The sequence below is a fragment of the Marmota marmota genome, unplaced genomic scaffold (genome assembly GCF_001458135.2).
Source record: "Marmota marmota marmota unplaced genomic scaffold, marMar, whole genome shotgun sequence".
NCBI classification, from domain to species: Eukaryota; Metazoa; Chordata; class Mammalia; order Rodentia; family Sciuridae; genus Marmota; species Marmota marmota.
Window position 1 is genome coordinate 21,061,051 of NW_026000016.1, and position 19,599 is coordinate 21,080,649.

A 19,599-nucleotide genomic window follows, 5' to 3' on the forward strand; every position below is an offset into this window, starting at 1 on the left:
TGCTGCCCCCGGTACTGGAGTCGTAGCTTGAGGCGCAGGCGCGGTGGACTCAGCCCGCCCCGGGCCTCGGCTTGCTGTGGACTCGTCATGGCGACTGAGCAAAGGCCTTTCCACCTGGTGGTGTTCGGCGCCTCTGGCTTCACCGGCCAGTTCGTGACCGAGGAGGTAGCCCGGGAGCAGGTGGCCCGGGATCGGAGCTCCCCGCTGCCGTGGGCGGTGGCGGGCCGCTCCCGGGAGAAGCTGCAGCGAGTGCTGGAGAAGGCTGCACTGAAGCTGGGTAAAGGGAAGAGATGGGACCGGGCTGCGCGGACCCCGGGTTTGACCTCACCTCAAAGCTTCCCGAAGGCCGGCGGAGGACTTAAAGTCGTCCGAACCGAGCTTTTCTCCAGGGATGCTCCCTGCATCTCCCCCCAAGCCCTGCTCGAGAACTGAAGGGAGAGAGGAATGTTTTTTATATTGTCCTGGCTTTCTGTCACCCCTAAATTAAAGAACAATTTAAAATTTTCTTTCCCCACCACTTCTGGATCTCTTCCATGGTTTGGTGAATCCCACTGTTAAAGAGTCAAGAACTTTAGTTGTTCCTTACTCTGCTTCACCCCATCTTGGTACTTGGTGGGTCTGAGGTTTCTTGATACCTATAGGTAGATAGGGCATTGATTTCTTTGAGATTGATTTTTCTACTCATCTGCTTTGTGTCTTCTGGATGGGAAAGAAAGTTAAGAATTTTACTGATATGATTGTTGTGTTTCTATTTTTTATTATTTTATTTTGGCTCTGTGCATGATCTCCCTTTGTGTTACTGAGCTACATCCACAATCCCTTATTTTTATTTTTTGTGCTTTTGGTTGTTTAGTGGTTTGGTTTGGTACTGGAGATTGAACTCAGGAGTGTTTTACCATTGAACTACATCCTCAGTCCTTTTTGTTTATTTATTTATTTAGTTTTGAAACAGGGTCTCATTAAGTTGCTGCTGTTTTTTAATTTATTTTTTGTTTGTAAGAATTGTCCAGCAATCTTATTCTTCTCTAAAAATTTTGCATTTTGGGGTTTGAGGTGGTGGCTCAGAGGCAGAGTGCTTGTCTGGAGTGTGAGGCACTGGGTTTGATCCTCAGCACCACATAAAATGAATAAAAATAAAGGTATTGTGTTCACCTACAACTAAAAAACCATTTTTTTTGTTCTTTTGATTTGGACATTTACTTATTCTTTCAGCCCATTTAATATATATTATTGAGTGATCTTTCCCATGCTAGGTCCTGTCCAGGTGCTGTGGAGACTTGGTGGAGAGACCAGACAGACAGTCAGATCCTGCCTTCCTATTTGGGGGAGACACCTAACTTAGGACTTGATAGCCTTGAAATTTGGCTATTAATTCTCTAGACTCACCTTATTCAGAGAAGTAGCACTTGTAGCATTCTGGATATACCACATTCTTTCCGTTTGATCATATAATTCCACAAGGAACATGCTTTTAAGTAGGAATATAGAATATTTTGGTCATGGTTATATACAGAAGATAGAGAGTAGGTTAGATTCTCCTACAATTGTTAGTTGTTGCCAGTGTCAACACACAGATCTTGAGCAAAGAGCTTTTGGGCTTTATTATTTCAAAATTCTAATAATTTCACTATTTTTTTTTTAAGAGAGAGAGAGAGAGAATTTTTTAATATTTATTTTTTTTAGTTTTCGGCAGACACAACATCTTTGTTTGTATGTGGTACTGAGGATCGAACCGGGCCGCATGCATGCCAGGCAAGCGCGCTACCTTTTGAGCCACATCCCCAGCCCATAATTTCACTATTAAAATATTTTCTTCCATTTCTTTTTCCTGCTCAACATGATGATGCAGGTACAGCCTAGCTTACCATTTAGAATGCCCAAATCAATTTATCCTGGGGAATTCACCTAGACCTGTCAAAATCTGCATTGCTTTTATTGGATCAGCTAATTCCAGTTATTTTATTTTTATGAATCTGGGTGATTTTATATAGATTGGATTTTTAAAAAAGTAGACTCAGAGTCCTCTTTTGTTCTCATAGTGTTGATCTTGACAGGCTTCTCCCACTCCCTGTAATTGATCATATATAATTGTTTAGTAGTTGATGGGAAACTATAATATAAATTTATTGGTGGAGAAAGTCATCTAGTTAGCATCCAAATTTGATTGTAAAATTGCCATGTTACACAGAGTTTTCATTTATACATTGCTGTGTTAGATGCTGTGTTAGATCCTTAGTATTAACCCTGCTTTCCTAATAGCCTTTTCCCTTTTAAATTATCTGATTGAAAACAATTTTATCTTTAGTTTGAGAAGGAGATTTAGCTTTCATCATATTAGTATATTTAGCAAATTTGCTATTAATATAAAAAAAATCTAAAATTATACTAGGAAGTGCTTTAAATGATTTGTTTTTTTATTTTAGGAAGACCGACACTGCCATCTGAAGTTGGAGTAATAATTTGTGATATCACTAACCCAGCCTCACTGGATGAAATGGCTAAACAGGCAACAGTTGTCCTCAATTGCGTAGGACCTGTAAGTAATCAACCCTTCTTTGTTTTGGAACAAATAATCCATTCATTTCCAGCAAAAGCTGGTATTTTATATTCCAGAGGAACATAAGGTCAGAGGACAGAAGAACTGGTCAAGGTCTTAACAATCTATGGGGAGTGTTCTTGTGAGGAGCAGATGGACCTGACTTGAACACTGTGAGAGAGGGAGTGACAGGCTTTCAGTGGCATATACTCAGGGAGTGTATACCGCTTTGTTATTGGTTACAGCTGTGTTGGCCAGACCCCCCACACGCTTTTTATAATATGTATATATTTTTAGTTGTAGTTGGAAACAATACCTTTATTTTATTCATTTTATGTGGTGCTGAGGATCGAACCCAGCACNATATTATAGAAATATATGAGTTAAAAACATACAAAAGAAACTGGGCGTGGTGATGCATGCCTATAATCCCAGTGGTGCAGGGGGCTAAGATGGGCGGATTGTGAGTTCAAAGCCAGCTTCAGTAAAAGCGAGGCACTAAGACCTTGTTCTAAATAAAATACAAAATAAGGCTGGGGATGTGTCTCAGGCATCAAGTGCATCCGAGTTTATTTATTTCTTTTTTTAATTGATTTTTTAAATAAATGACAGCAGAATGCATTATAATTCATACTACACATATAGAGAACAATTTTCATATCTCTGGTTGTATATAAAGTATGTTCACACCAATTCGTGTCTTCATACTTGTACTTTGGATAATGATGTCCGTCACATTCCACCATCATTGCTAACCCCCTGCCCCCACCCTTTCCCTCCCACCTCTCCTATTCTCCCCCTCCCTACCCACTATGAATCAGTCTCCTTTTATCAGAGAAAACATTCCGCATTTGGTTTTTTGGGATTGGCTAACATCACTTAGCATTATCTTCTCCAGCTCCATCCATTTACCTGCAAATGCCATGATTTTATTCTCTTTTATTACTGAGTAACATTCCCTTGTGTATATATGCCACATTTTTTTGTCCATTCATCTACTGAAGGGCATCTAGGTTGGTTCTACAGTTTAGCTATTGTGAATTGTGCTGCTATAAACGTTGATGTGGCTGTGTCCCTTTAGTATGCTGTTTTTTAAGTCCTTTAGGTATAGACTGAGAGGGATAGCTGGGTCAAATGGTGGTTCTATTACCAGTTTTCCAAGAAATCTCCATTCTGCTTTCCATATTGGCTGCATCAATTTGCAGTCCCACCAGCAATGTATGAGTGTACCTTTTTCCCCACATCCTCACCAACACTTACTGTTGTTTGTTTTCATAATAGCTGCCATTCTGACAGGAGTGAGATGAAATCTTAAGAGTAGTTTTGATTTGCATTTCTCTAATTGCTAGAGATAATGAACATTTTTTTCATAATATTTGTTGATTGATTGTATATCCTCTTCTGAGAAGTGTCTGTTCAGGTCTTTGGCCCATTTATTGATTGGATTTTTTTTTTTTTTTTTGGTGTTTAGCTTTGGAGTTCTTTATATACCCTAGAGATTAGTGCTGTATATGATGTGTGAGGGGTAAAAATTTGCTCCCAAGATATAGGTTCTATTCACCTCACAGATTGTTTCTTTTACTGAGAAGAAACTTTTTAGTTTGCATCCATACCATTTATTGATTCTTGATTTTTTTAAAAATATTTTTATTAGTTGTTGACGAACCTTTATTTTATTTATTTATATGTGGTGCTGAGAATTGAGCCCAGTGCCTCACACATGCCAGGCAGGTGCTCTACCATTGAGCCACAACTCCAGCCCCTTGATTTTTTTTTTTTTTAAGAGAGAGAGAGAGAAGAGAGAAAATTTTAATATTTAGTTTTTAAATATTTTAGTTTTCGGCGGACACAACATCTTTGTTTGTATGTGGTGCTGAGGGGCCGCACGCATGCCAGGCGAGCGCGCTACCGCTTGAGCCACATCCCCAGTCCAGCCCCTTGATTCTTGATTTTAATTTTTCCGCTATAGGAGTCTTATTAAGGAAGTTGGGGCCTAGTTTGACATGATGAAGATTAGGTCCTACTTTTTCTTCTATTAGGTGCAGAGTCTCTTGTTTAATTCCTAGGTCCTTGATCCATTTTGAGTTGAGTTTTGTGCATGGTGAGAGATAGGGGTTTAATTTCATTTTGTTGCATATGGATTTCCAGTTTTCCCAGCACCATTGGTTAAAGAGGCTATCTTTTCCCCAATGTATGTTTTTGGCACCTTTGTCTAATATAAGATCATTTTAATTTTGTGGGTTAGTCTCTGTGTCCTCTATTCTATACCATTGGTCTACCAGTCTATTTTGGTGCCAATACCAGGCTGTTTTTGTTACTATTGCTCTGTAGTATAGTTTAAGGTCTGGTATAGTGATGTCACCTGCTTCACTCTTCCTGCTAAGGTTGGTTCAACATACAGAAATCAATAAATGTAATTCATCACATCAATAGACTTTAAGAATCATATGATCGTCTCAATAGATGCAGAAAAATTATTTGACAAAATACAGCATCACTTCATGTTCAAAACACTATAAAAACTAGGGATAACAGGAACATCTCAACATTGTAAAAGCTACCTATGCTAAGCTCCAGGCCAACATCTTTCTAAATGGAGAAAAATTGAAAGCCTTCCCCCTAAAAACTGGACCAAGACAGGGATGCCCTCTTTCATCACTTCTGTTTAACTAGTTCTTGAAACACTGGCCAGAGCAATTAGACAGAAAAAGAAATTAAAGGGATATATATAGAAAAGAAAAACTTAAATTAGCACTGTTTGTTGACAATATAATTCTATACCTATAAGACCCAAAAAGTTCCACCAGAAAACTTCTAGAACTGCTAGTAAATGAATTTAGCAAAGTAGCAGGATATAAAATCAACACCCATAAATCAAAGGCATTTCTATATATCAGTGGCAAATTCTCGGAAAGGGAAATGAGGAAAATTGCCCCATTTACAATAGCCTCGAAAAAAATAAAATACTTGGGAATCAACTTAACGAAAGAGGTGAAAGACATCTACAATGAAAACTACGGAACCCTAAAGAAAGAAATCAAAGAAGACCTTAGAAAATGGAAAGATCTACCTTGTTCTTGGATAGCAGAATTAATATTGTAAAAATGACCATACTACCAAAAGCACTATACAGATTTAGCAATTCCGATTAAAATCCCAATGGCATTTCTTATAGAAATAGAAAAAGCAATCATGAAATTCATCTGGAAAAATAAGAGACCCAGAATAGCTAATGCCTCTGAGTTTAATACCTGGTACCAAAAAAAAAAAAAAAAAAAGAGAGAGAGAAACTAAAAAAAGGAGTCATTTATTTATTCAGAAATATTTATTGAATACTTAATGTATATAAAATGCACTATGTTAGGCAACTGGTATACAATGGTGAACAAAATCTTTTGTGGAACTAAAATTTTTGTGGTGCAGACAGAAAAATAAGATTATAATAGTGGACTGGGTATGATAATACATGCCTGTAAACCCAGCAACTCAGAAGGTTGAAGTGGAAGAATCCCAAATTTGAGCCAATCTGGAAACTTAGCAAGACCCTGTCTCAATATAAAAAATTAAAAGGACTCGGGATTGTAATTCAGTGGTAAAATGCCCCTGGGTTCAATCCCTAGTACAAAAAAATTATAATAGTAGGTAGTGTGGTAAGTGTTTTGAGGAAGAATGAAGCAAGGAGATAAAGAGAATGGCCCATCAGTTTCTTTTAGATGGATGATCAGGGAAGGTCTCTGAAAAATGACATTTGTGTAGAAATTGGAATGAAGTAAAAGGTTAAACTGTATTCAAGGAGAAGCATATTCTGGGGAGAGCAAATACAAAGGTCCTGAGATGAGTCTGTGTCTAGTAAGACTAAGGAATGTAAGAAAAGACATTGGCTGAGACCTCTGGAGCAAGGCAGAGAGGTGAAGGTGGATTGAAGTGTTAGGTCATGTAGAATCTTATAGCCCATGGTCAGGATTGGGAGTTTTCTCTAAGTATGACCAAGAGTCATTGAATGGTTGAAAGCAAGGATGTGATCTGATTTAATTTTGAAGTTCTTTTTCATCTGAGAGGAAAAATAAATAAGGGCCAATCAGTAGAATGGTCCAAGCACCAGGGTAGTAGTACAAGTGATAAGAAGTGCTTGGGTTCACAGTATATTTTGAAAGGAGAACAGCTTGTGCTATTGTGCTAGATATGAAAGAGAGGCATCAAGAATGACATCTAGACTTCTGGCCTGTAACAAGGTAAATGATGATGACATTTATTGATTGATCTGAAGAAGCCATCACAATTGGCAAGCTATTTAAAAACTAAGCATTTAAACTATTACTACTTTTTTTTTTTTTTTTTTTGTACTGGGGATTGAATGCAGGGACGCTTTCTCACTGAGCTACATCCCCAGCTCTTTTTTAAGACAGGGTTTTGCTAAGTTGCCGAGGCAAGCCTTGAACTTGTCATCCTCCTGCTTCAGCCTCCCAAACTGCTGGGATTACAGGCATGTGCTACCACACCTGACACTATTAATAATTTAAAAAATTGAAATCAAAAAGGTTTTTTTGTATTGTTATTAAATAAATATGCATTTGAAATATTCTTTATTTAGTTTTATTTTTAACTAGTTTAGATTATGTCCATTAAGTCCATTGCTGTAATTACTCTGTAATATACACCTTCAACTAGCTCCCTTGATCTTCTTTCTTCACTTTTCTTGAAAAAACCCAACCTTGATTATTCTAATTCTCTAAATCTTTAGGTAAACATAAGTAACCCAATGTGGCTGGATAAAAACACATCCCATGTTGACTGGTCTTGTTTCAAATATATACTTAGAAGCATTTTGTGGGCCTCTGTTCCCCAGCAATTCTACATTTTCATGGCTGTTCTCTTTCCTACTCTATCAAGCAGTAGGTTTACAACTTCTCTTTCCTCATGCTTGGAGCATGTCTTCTTTCCCCCTCATTTTTATTTGATGACTGAATGTCTCTTTCTCTCTGTTTCATTCTTTCTCTCATTCTATTGTGAGAAAAGAAACTGACAGAACAGAATTTTGTCATCTTTATCCCACTAGATCTACCTACATACCTGTCTACCCACTTACCTGTATTGTACCCAAACTGCTGCTATCCCTATTGGGCACAGTATTCCAAGACTTTATGTTTATAATTTTCTTGTCTTTATTGGATTACTTAGCAGATTTTCACGTGTATTGGATTATTTCTATCAGCATTTAAATATATAATTACAACTTTTATCTTGAAGAAAAAAAGTCCCATGATTCCATACCCTTCCAACTACTCCATTTTGTCATGTACTGTTTAAAGCAAAACTCCTTGACAGACTTTTCATTACTCACTACCTCCATTTTCTTGCTTCCTACTTTATTTTAAACTACTCTGTCAGGCTTTATCCTTCCTACTTGAGTGGGTAGAGAGTCCCATCCTGTCAAATCCGACCATCAGTTCCCAGTCTTCATCTTAAACCTCTTGGCATGAGCCAGTTGATCATTTCTTCCTTTCTTTACTTGGGTTTATGAGTTTTCACCTTCTTCTAGTTTTCCTCCTGTCCACCAGCTTTATCTGTCTTCTCTTTTGGACCTTTTTATCCTCCTCCCTCTAAATGCCTGAGGTCTTAGAGCTCAAATCTTAGAAACTCTTCTCTGCAGGTTGTGAGTAAACACACAGTAGGTTGCAATATGCTAAAAATGAATGAATGAATGAGGGTGCTGTTGTGGCCCCCTGTGTGTTGTAGAACTCTCCAGGCTTCTTATGATACCTGTTGCATCCTATATTTGATACTTGACCACTTAACATGTGCTATTCCCTCAGTCCATATATTAACTATTTTTTTAAAATATTTTTTTAGTTGTTGACAGACCTTTATTTTATTTATTTTTATGTGGTGCTGAGACTTGATCCCAGTTGCCTCACACATGCCAGGCAAGTGTACTACCACTGAGCCACAACACCAGCCCCCAAATATTAACTGTTAATAAAACTTTACTTTTTCTTTCTGTTTCTTATAAGAAAATAGCATGAATTAAAGTTCTTATATTTACCTCCATACTCAGAAGATCATTTTGTATACCTCCTGCAGAACTACTGGGTTAGAACATGGAACACTGGGAGCAGGATTATTGTAAGCTCGTTGGCTTCACAGTAAGAAATGTCAGCTGAGATCAAGGATTGTTATTCTTTCTCCACTTGCTCCATACAAACACAAGGCACTAAATAAAGCAAAATATAACAATATAATAAGATAGGGATAAGATTGTGGGAAGTCTCAGCCTTAGATTAACTGGTGGAGAAGTGGGCAAGGTATAACAAAATACGATGGAAGGAATGGATGGATTATAGCAAATAGGAAAATACATACTCTTTCTGTAAGGAACTGCTGCTATTTTTAAAAAGCTCATTAATGCTTCACTGCAGCTTTCCAGTACTTGTAGAGAATTGACTAGCTGGAAGACTGTGGCTCACTAGTTGAGACTTAATAAGTGATGAGTCCTTAAGATCGAGCCTGGAGGAGTTGGGAGTCAGGCAGGTGTTTAGCAGAGGGAAAATGTTGTAAGTAGCAGAAGTAAACACGAGGTTTGAAGAACCAGCATGTAGGGAATTACAAAGAGTTTAGGATCGCTGGAAGTGGGAATTAAGGGGCTGTGGTGTTACATGATGAGATCTTTACAAAATGTTGAGAAGTTTGGACTTAAACTATATAATACAGACACTAGAGAGCTAGTGAGATTTGTTGGGGGCGGGGGGGTACTTGGGATTGAGCCCAGGGATTCTATGCCACTGAGATATATTCTTAGCCCTTTTTATTTTATTTCTTAATTTTGACACAGGTCTTGCTAAATTGCTGAGGCTGGCCTGAAACTTGAGATCCTCCTGACTCAGTTTCCAAAGGCAAGCGCCACTTCCTACATAACCACCGTGCACTTCAGTTACAAAGAATAGCTTCCTTTAGTTATAACTTTATATTTTCCTTTATTTGGGGTTTTCTTTTTCTGGCAAATCTTTATTCTTTAGGATTCAACTCAAGTAAATTACTTCCTGTCTAAAATATTCCATTTTAGAGAAATGGAATGTTTTAGAGAAGTTAAGACTTCAGTTAGAGGTAAGCATACATTCCTGTATAATTCATCATGCATGTATTTATTTATACCAACAGTGGTGGTATAATACAGTTGTCTTATTTTCTCAATTTATTTTAGGCTCTTTTATTCACATTTGATTTGGGGATAACCAAGATTGTACTTTCAAAATTAAATGTCCTTTGCTTCAGTGAAAGCTTGCCAAGTAAGAGTAACCTGTTTTTTTTCTTTATTTCCCCAGTATCGATTTTATGGAGAACCTGTAGTAAAAGCATGTGTTGAAAATGGAACTAGCTGTATTGACATCTGTGGAGAACCTGAGGTATGTAAAATAAAAAAAAAAAAAAAGCAGAATTAAACACTTGTGATTTCCTGTTTAAGGCAGTAGAGAATATTTAGTGCAATTTTGTGGTTGTATTTTGAAGTCATTGATTCCTTTCTAGTATTTAAAGACAGTATTCCATTGATAGCTTAAAGGAGATCACTAATGGTAAGGTCTTAGCTTTAGTTTTCTTGAATTTTTTTCTTCTCCCTGACTACCTCAGTTATTTTATTTGTATATAGGATGTGCTGACTTTTTTTTTTAATAGATAATGCTGTAAGCTGAGTTAATTAAAATAGTGTTCTATATGTGATTCTCAGAATCTTACTTTTTAAACTTCTTCATTAGCAATCCCTTTTTAAAATCAGGTACCTTTACAATGTTATAGAAAAATAAATGTAAAATCCCCTCAACCTAAAAATTATAAATGGGGGGCTAGAACTGTAGGTTAGTGGTAGAACATATGATTACCATGCAAGAGGCCCTTGTTTCAATCCTGAGTACCAAATGAATAAATAAAGATTCACATTTATTAAATACTTGCCATACACCCAACCCTATGCTAAAAATGTTAGGTATATTTTTCAAAATTTACCTGTAAAGTAGTTATCATCTTCATCTCTCTTTTATAGATAAAGAAGTTAAAGCTTGAAAGGTTAAATAACTTGCTCAGAGTCATACAACTCTGATGAACTAGGACTTAAGATTTACTTAACTACAAGAAGCCAAGTGTTAAACTGGCACTAAGCTGCACTACCATCTTTAAAATGGTAACTTCACATGTTCTGTAGTCTCTATTGATTATTGTCATTAATATGCCAATATAATCTATACTTAGAGATTATCAATTGGTAATATATATTAGAAAATACTAGGAAAGTATAAAATTGATTCAGAAAGAGGTAGGAAACATGAATTAAATAACAAAACAACAACAACAACAAAAACAATTCCTGTATTATTTAACATAACCCAGAGCATAGAAAATAGTGAAAAACTTCTGTTGACTTATAAGCTACCATAAAAGTAGTATCAAAACTTAATAGGGCTGGGGGCCACTCAGTCATAGAATGCTTGTCTAGCCATTTGTGAGATCTTGCTTTAAATTTAAACCCCAGCACTGCAAAACAAACAAACTAAAAAAACATAATAAAGGTTCAGAATATATAGAGAACTTTTACAAGTCAATAATGGGTTTACAAAGAACCCAGTTTAAAAATGGGCAGAGTGATGAGAAGAGATAGAAGAATTCTAAATGATTTATATAGCTACTATGCCCTCAGGACAAGTAAATAATTTTACAGTGGAGAAAGCCAGCAAACACCACCTTAGCTAGGTATTAGAGGTCAGTATCAACACTAGTAAATCATGTGGATAAGATGTAGCCTTGATACATCATGAGAATTACATCTTGCCCCTGTGGTCTTCTTCCAAAACCCATAACCCCTATTTAATTGTAAGAAAAGCAAGAGGTAAATTCCCTTAGAAAGCCATTCAGCAAAATATCTAACTAGTATTCATTGTTTGAGGCAATTTATACTATTAATCCTGACTTTATCATTGTTTCTTGTATTAATGTGTCGATATGTCACACTGCAACCCATTAATATGTCTAATAATTATGTCTATTAAAAATAAAATTAAAAATTAATTAATGACATAAAAAACAAGGGAAGGGTTGAGAAACTGTCATAACCAATAGGAGCCCAAGGAGGCATGACAACTAAATGCAATGTGGCATCCAGGATGGGACCTTGGAATGGAAAAAAGATATTAGGTAACAACTAAGAAAATCTGAATTAAATATGAACTTTTAATGTGTTGCTACTGAGCCCCATATTGGTTAGCGTTTTTCAATATAATTTCTTTGTCTTTAAAGATAAATCATTTAATATTTATCTTAGTGTTTCTATAAACTGATTCAAATTCTTGTCCTGAATTTTTTAGTTTCTGGAACTAATGTATTTGAAGTATCATGAGAAAGCTGCTGAAAAAGGGGTTTATATCATTGGAAGCAGTGGCTTTGACTCCATTCCAGCAGATCTGGGAGTAATATATACCAGAAATCAAATGAACGGTAATTATTGATCAATAAGCAGTACTTGAATTTAACAACAGAAGAGCTTCAAGTTTATAATTATGATAAACTAAAATCTACTTTGGAAAAGAAAATAGCTATAAATGGGCAATATTAAAACACATGCTTTGTTTTTAATATAGCCACACTTTTAATAAAATACTTTGACACTATTATTGAGGCATGGTAGTAATTTAAGTGTTCAAAAATGAGGAATTGTCCAATGTCTCAATTTAGTTATTAGGTAACTAAAATGTAAAATGTCTGTTAAAATTTTTTTGGTAATTATGGTAAATTCAGTCTTGCCTGTGTATGACTTAATACAATTTACACATGCATTATAATTAAAAGATTTGGGGCTGGTGGTATAGAGTGGTAAAGTGGTAGAGTGCTTGACTAATGCAGTTAAGACCCTGGATTTAATTCCCAGCATTGAAAAACGTTTTGAAGTTTTAACCATCAAAGCTAAAACATTAAACATAGAGTTTGGTGTCTTTTAAATCCTGTTATAAACTGTTGACAATTATTTAAGACGAGAGAAAATTGTCAATATTAGAGTAATGTCATGCGTATTTTAAAGGTGTCTGCTGGGACACACGACTAATCTGGTCAGGGTGTCACTCCAGGAGAAGTGGGTTGGCACAAAATAATGACACAAAGACAGAGAAACACCTTTTTCTTTGGGTTCTGCGATGGCCTCTCTGACCCAGCTCCTGCCAAGGAGGCAAGGTAGGCAAGAAAGAGAGGGAGCACCTCGAACCCAGGTTTTATTAATGGGGGGAGCTAATCCATGGAACATCCTATCCAAAAAAAGAGCAGAAGGGTAGAATTACAACAAACAGGTGGGTGTAATCCAACCCCATCAAGTGACACCCACTCCCAGAGCTGCAACTTTCTTATCCCAATGGAGGTAAAGTCCAGTTGCATTGCAGGGTGCGATACCAGTCCAGTACCTCTTTACTCAGGACTTAAAAGTGTGTGCGCAGTCCCCAACAGATGTCCATTTAGAAAATGACCTGAAACCAATAATTTTAGAGCTGTATAGACTGTTGTGGAACTTAAAATAGATGGAAAATGTTGCTATATAAAATTTTAATGAATACCCAGTGGGTTTTTATCAGGGATTGAACTCAGGGGCACTCAACCACTGAGCCACATCCTCAGCCCCATTTTTGTATTTTTATTTAGAGATAGGGTCTCACTGAGTTGCTTAGCACCTCACTTTTGCTGAGGCTGCCTTTGAACTTGCAACCTTACTGCTTCAGCCTCCCAAACCACTGGGATTACAGGCATGCACCAACATGCCTGCACCTATGTGGTCATTTTAAAAGAATGATAAGGCAAGGTCAGGACATTAAGGAAGCTACAGCCATCGAATTAGAAGATCAGAGGAGAAAAGCCCATTTCAGTGTACGATTTGGAATTTTAAAAATGCATGCCTTTTTTGATGTTGGATTTTTAGGAATTTAGGAATAGAATACTTTTTTTACATAATAAACATCAGAAAGAAATAGCAGTGTTGGAAATCTTGCTTAGCATACATGAGTCTTTGGGTTCGATCCCCAGCACTGCAAAAAAAAAAAAAAAAAAAAAAAAGAAAAAATAGAAATTTTCTTCATGATAATCTTATGTATTTGTTATTGAAGTCATTCCTAATTATATAATAGTTTTTATTATGAATAGGTGTTTTTTTTTCTTGTTAAGGGAGAAATAGATTCTAAAACCTAGAAGTAAGCATTTTCACAAGTACCTTTGCTGATTTTTGATAGGGTGGTGCCCATTTTATTACACATGCCACAGGTGTTTTGTGTTCTTTCTGTGGCTAGGGTTAGATCACAGAGCCAAATACCTTGCTACTTTCTGTTAGCAGCCCTCAGAAACATCTTCAGTGAGTTATACTTTTATGATCTCTTCTGGATTTTTGCTAGTGATCATGCTGAAATATTTATATGGCCATAGTTCTGTTCTGCTGTAACATCTTAAACATCTTTGTTGATAACGTATTTGTTACCTTGCTCAGTGTCCACTTTGAAAGGCCCAAATTAAAAAGTTTTCTCTTGGAATTAAAACCAGGAACTATTTCTTAAGGAATGGATATTTTTTATTTTGTCAAATTCTGAGAGTTAGCTATCCCATTTTGTATTGTTTTGGTTTTACATTAAACTCAAGAAACTCAAATATTAAATACTTAAACACTATACTTATGTATTATCTTCATCATTAATACAATTGATTTCTTCCCTTTTTTGGCTTTGGTTTTTAGTTTTTATATTTATTGTATATATATTTTATTTTAACAACCTTGTTTTAAATATTTTATAAGCCATCATAAAGAGTGTTTTATTAGTTTTTGTAAACTTTTGTTATAAACCACTACTAATAAGCCCTTGAAAGCTATTATATTTAAATACAAAATAATTTCGATAGATCTGAGTTTGAGAACTGTGTGATGAGCCTTTCAGAATGAGTGAGTTAAGTTGTTGCTTATCAGGGAAGTTTCTTAGCATTGTCACTGTAAATACTAGAAAAGATTTTGTCAGTACTAGCAGTTAGCTTTATGGTAAATAACCCTTTCTGACAGTTTACCCTATATTAACTGCTTCTTAATTATGTGTATAATAACATCACAAAACTGATATCTGTATAGATTTTCTGATTATATAAGCTGTAGGCTTAGTTGGTCCTTAAGTGTGAATAGTTTATTACTTATCCTTGCCGAATAATTTAGATTTTGTTTGACTTTAGTTTCACCATTTTCCTATTATTTTAGGTACTTTGACTGCTGTGGAAAGTTTCCTTACTGTACATTCAGGACCTGAGGTTAGTTTTTCTGTTTTTCAAGTGTTTTTTTAAAGTTAATAGAGAAACTTACTAAGTACTGGGCCATTTGGCCATTCTTGAGTCAATAAATCAGAAACATTTTGGAAATGAATGATGTATGTCTCTTTAAAAAAAAGATTTAGATTAATTAAATATTATATATACTTGTAATATTTACTCTGTGTCACTATGTTTAACTTTAAATAGTAAAGACTAAATTATTTTGACTTAAAATATATATTTTATTTATTTATTTGGTACCAGGAATTGAACCCAGGGGCACTTAACCACTGAGCCACATCTCTAGCCCTTTCTATATTTTATTTAGAGACAGGGTCTCACTGAGTTGCTTAGTACCTCACTAAGTTGCCGAGGCTTCCTTAGCTTCTTTTTTTTTTTTTTTTTTTAAAGGCTTCTTTTTTTTTTTAAACATATTTATTTATTTATTTAGTTATTGGCAGACACAACATCTTTGTTGTTATGTGGTGCTGAGGATCGAACCCGGGCCGCACGCATGCCAGACGAGCGTGCTACCACTTGAGCCACATCCCCAGCCCCTTCCTTAGCTTCTTGAGCTGCTGGAATCACAGGCATGCACCATTGTGCCTGGCTAAAATATGTTTATTTTAAAAACACCTGTACAATTTATTAGAATGAGTCCAACATTAAAGCATTTTTCATTTATTGCTGTTGATCAAGACAACTATTAACTTAGTGCAAGTTAGTGTATTTTTATTAGATACTATTGTGACCATAAAGAGATTTGAGGGACTGGGGCTGGGACTCAGTGGTAAAGCATAAAGGGCTCACCTAGCACATCCGAGGTGCTGGGTTCAATCCTCAGCACCACAAAAAATAAATAAAGACATTGTGTCCAACTACAACTAAAAAAAAAGTTAAAAAAAAAAGAAATTTGAGGTAAATCTAGTCCTACAAAATTTATAATCTATTTGGGAACAGAAGATAATTACATTTCTGGGAAAGGATTATAGTTTATGACAGTATTTTTATTACCAGTAGCACCTAACTCAATTCTAGGTTAGGCTTCATAAGTATTTGTTCTTTTTAAAATATATTTATTTAATAAATATTGTGTAGTAGTACAAATATATATAGAAAGGCAAGGTAAAAATGACATACAGATGAATAAGATGCAAGCCCTGCATAGGTTATAATTTAGTTTGGGAGGAGATAGAAAGTGTTATTGAAGTGATGTGGTGAAATTCAGTAGGTTTCTGAGAATATAAAGTTCATCTGGTTAGGGGCCAGAGATCAAGAACTTTCTGGAGAAGCTGGGTATGGGGGTTATGGACTGAATTTCAGGGGCTGGTGCTATGGAGATGTGAAGAAGAGGAAATGTATGTTGAGCATCCCTAATCTGAAAATTTGAAATCCAGAGTGCTTTAAAATCTGAAACTTTTTTTTTTTTTCAACACAATGCCTTTATTTTTATGTGGTGCTGAGGATTGGAACCTGGGTCCCGCCTGTGCTAGGTGAACACTCTACCGCTGAGCCACAATCCCAGTCTCCCAAATCATGAACATGATACTCAAAAAGTTTGGATTTCAGAGCACTTCAGATTTTGAATATGGAATGCTATGTAAAATGAGTAAATAAATGAAGAAGAAAAAACTTGAAACACCTCTGGTCCCAAGCATGTGGGATAAGGGATACTAACTTGTAATAAGACAAAGGCACAAAGATGGAATGACCTGAAGCATGTTTAGGTAAGAGTGATGATTCTGTTCATCTGAATTGTGGTTAAAACCATTAGCTTTAGAAACAAAGATTAAATGAAAATAAAGAGCTTTAGAAAATATGCTTATGTTTGTGTTTATCTGCTAGAATGTAAGAATAAAAGGAAGTGAGAGTGGGCCTGAGTAATTTGGGAATGCCTCATAGAGGCCTTACTGACATTAGCCTTGAAAAGTGAATAGCTTTTGGAAGGTCAGAGGCAGCAGTCTGAACAAAGGCCCAGAAACAAGAATGAGAAGGGCTTTAAAAACCCAACAAAACAAAAAGCCATTTATTGATTTGTATGACCAAATGTCTGCAAATATCTCACTGGGTCTCAGTGTTTAAGGATATTGTCCAAACTCTTTTTCTCTTCCTCTTTTTGTTTTTCTTTCTTTCTGGCTCCCCCCAGCATCCCCGGCCCCAGAGGCTTTCAAGCAGGCATGGAAGGTGCTGGCAGCCCTAAGTACATGTTGGTTCATGGTTTCCTAGGAAGAGCTACCAGAGTTTACATATCAAATCAAATGATAGAGAAACTTACTAAGTACTGGGCCATTTGGCCATTCTTGAGCCAATAAATCAGTGGAACCTGGGTCATAGAGTAATGGATTGCCCAGGTCTAGATCACCTGAAGCTGGTATGATAGGGTCAACCCCATTTAAACAGCACTAAACAGGTTCCAAATAGGAAAGAGAGTTGTACAAACAGAAGGTGGGACAAGAGGCTGTAGGAAATTAGTGCAGGACTGACAAAAAGCAGATGGTTATTACAGGGAAATGGTGAGAAAATTGGTAGAGCTAGATAGAGGCTTTCTTTGAAAGAGCAGCAGGAGATGTCATTAGAAAAACCAGGTAGATCCAATGATGGTCTCTTCCCTTTACTAGAAGCAACAAAAGAACTTTTGAGTGGTTGGTTCTTACAGAATCAAGAATCTTTTCATCAAAATGTTAAGAGTACAGGTTTTGGAGCTGGATTCCCTGAGCTTAAATTCTGGCTCTGCCACTTATCAGTGATGTGATGAGCAGTTTATTTATTCTAATGTGCCTCATTTTGTTCATATATAAAATATAATTAGGGGACTGGGGTTGTGGCTCAGCAGTAGAGCACTCACCTCGCTTGTGTGGGGGCCCTGGGTTCCATCCTCAACACCACATAAAAATAAATAAAATAAAGGTATTGTGTCCAACTACAACTAAAAAATAAATACTAAAAAAAGATAATGAGTGTTTACTTCATATGGTACTATGAAGATTAAATTATTCAATGAATACCAATTAAAACCTGCTCTGCACTTAGTAATTACTCAATAAATATTTTGTTATTATTAATATAAGGAATTAAGTGAAGACAGAATAGTTGCAGCATATACATCATGGCAGTTTCCCTTTCTCATTTCCTTCAAAGTAAAATACAGAGCCTTGATTTCACAAAGATGGAACAGAGATATTTTTCCTTGATTCTGTTTAGTCCTTTGGCATTAGACAGACTATTATTCTCCTACCATCCCTTATCCAATATTTTACCCCTATTTTTACATAAGAAAATTGTTAATCATAGGCTATAACTAGGACATAGAGGACGACTCAAAGAAATGCAGAGAATTGAGGGGCTGGGATTGTGGCTCAGCAGTAGATCACTCATCTAGCACGTGTGAGGTTCGATCCTCAGTACCACATAAAAATAAAATAAATACAATAAAGATATTGTGTCTAGTTACAACTAAAAAATAGATATTTAAAAAAAGAATTGCAGAGGATTGAAATTATATATTGTAGGGCAGTGCTACCCACTAGATCTTCCCACAGTGATAGACATATTCCATATATGCCATATGGTGGCCAACATACTGGATAGTTTAGTCTAAAGTTATACTAGAACCCATCCCTGTTTTTACGTGGCTGAAAACTAAGAATGGTTTTTACATTTTCAAAGGAATGTCACAAAAAAACAAAGAAGAATATGCACCAGAAATCATATGTGATCTACAAAACCTAAAATATTTACAGCCCTTTACAGAAATGGTTTGAGAACCCCTGCTCTAGTATTTTAGTCTGTAATGCAGTTATACTAGAAATCAATAATGAGATCACAAGAAAACTCAGACCTTTTCTTAACTTGCCTAACTGACATCTCTGTTTGGACATTGGGTAGATATCTCAAAGTGTACTTGTCCACAATGGAACTTCTGTTTTCCCTTTCCATATGTGCTTTAACCCACAGCTTATTTGTAACTGTTAATGCCGAATGGTGGAGTGTTTGCTAACTGCTTTCTCTGAAACCCACATCCAGTCTGTCAGGAAATCCATTGAATTTACCTTGAAATATGTGAAAATCTTTTTTTTTTAACCCCTTCTCTTACTACCACCCTATTCTTGGTACTGCCTGTTCCCCTACAGTCTGTTCTCTACGCAACAGCCACAGTGACCTTTTTTTAAAAATAGGGTCTCACTATGTTGCCCAGGCTGGCCCACAGCTTTTGGGATCAAGTGATTCTCCATTCTCCTTCCCAGTTGGCTACATAGTGACCCTTTTAAATATAACCCAGACCATGTTACTCCTTCGAATTCTTTAGTGACTCCTTGTTACATTCAGTAGGAAAGCCAAAATCCTTACCATAGTGTGCATAGTTAGAAGTGATTTGGCTCTAGTGGCCTCTCTAGCCTTCTCTTCCAGTTTTCCCTTATTCATTCTTTTCCAGTTACGCTGACTTCTGTGCTTCTCTTGAACACACTAGCACACTTCTGCCTTAGGGCTTTGTATCAGTTGTTTTCTTTGCCTGCAAAGGGTTCTCCAAGATATTTGCATGACTCTCTCCTTTTTAATCTTATCTCAAATGTCATTCCATTAATGAATGTTCAGAGCTTATCCTGCCTACATTCCCAGCTTTTTTTTTTATCTGCTCTCCTTTTTCTCCTTTCTCATCCCCTGAATTCTACATATTTTCTGCCAATTTTATCATTCTCTCTAGAATGTGAACACTACAGAAGGATAAATCTTTCTGTTTAATTCATCAAGCACTTAGAACAGTGCTG

General features: G+C 36.2%; 1 protein-coding gene across 1 annotated transcript in view; it reads left to right on the forward strand.

Annotated features, from left to right (window-relative positions):
- Nucleotides 1–19,599, forward strand: part of Sccpdh (saccharopine dehydrogenase (putative)) — a 36,770-nt gene that overhangs the window by 17 nt on the left and 17,154 nt on the right. The window contains exons 1-5 of the mRNA XM_015483564.2: nt 1–277; nt 2,424–2,536; nt 9,856–9,936; nt 11,884–12,013; nt 14,784–14,833. The exon at nt 1–277 is cut by the window's left edge and continues 17 nt beyond it. Coding sequence (XP_015339050.1) covers nt 88–277; nt 2,424–2,536; nt 9,856–9,936; nt 11,884–12,013; nt 14,784–14,833 — 564 coding nt within the window. The 5' untranslated portion in view covers nt 1–87. The remainder of the gene's footprint in view (nt 278–2,423; nt 2,537–9,855; nt 9,937–11,883; nt 12,014–14,783; nt 14,834–19,599) is intronic.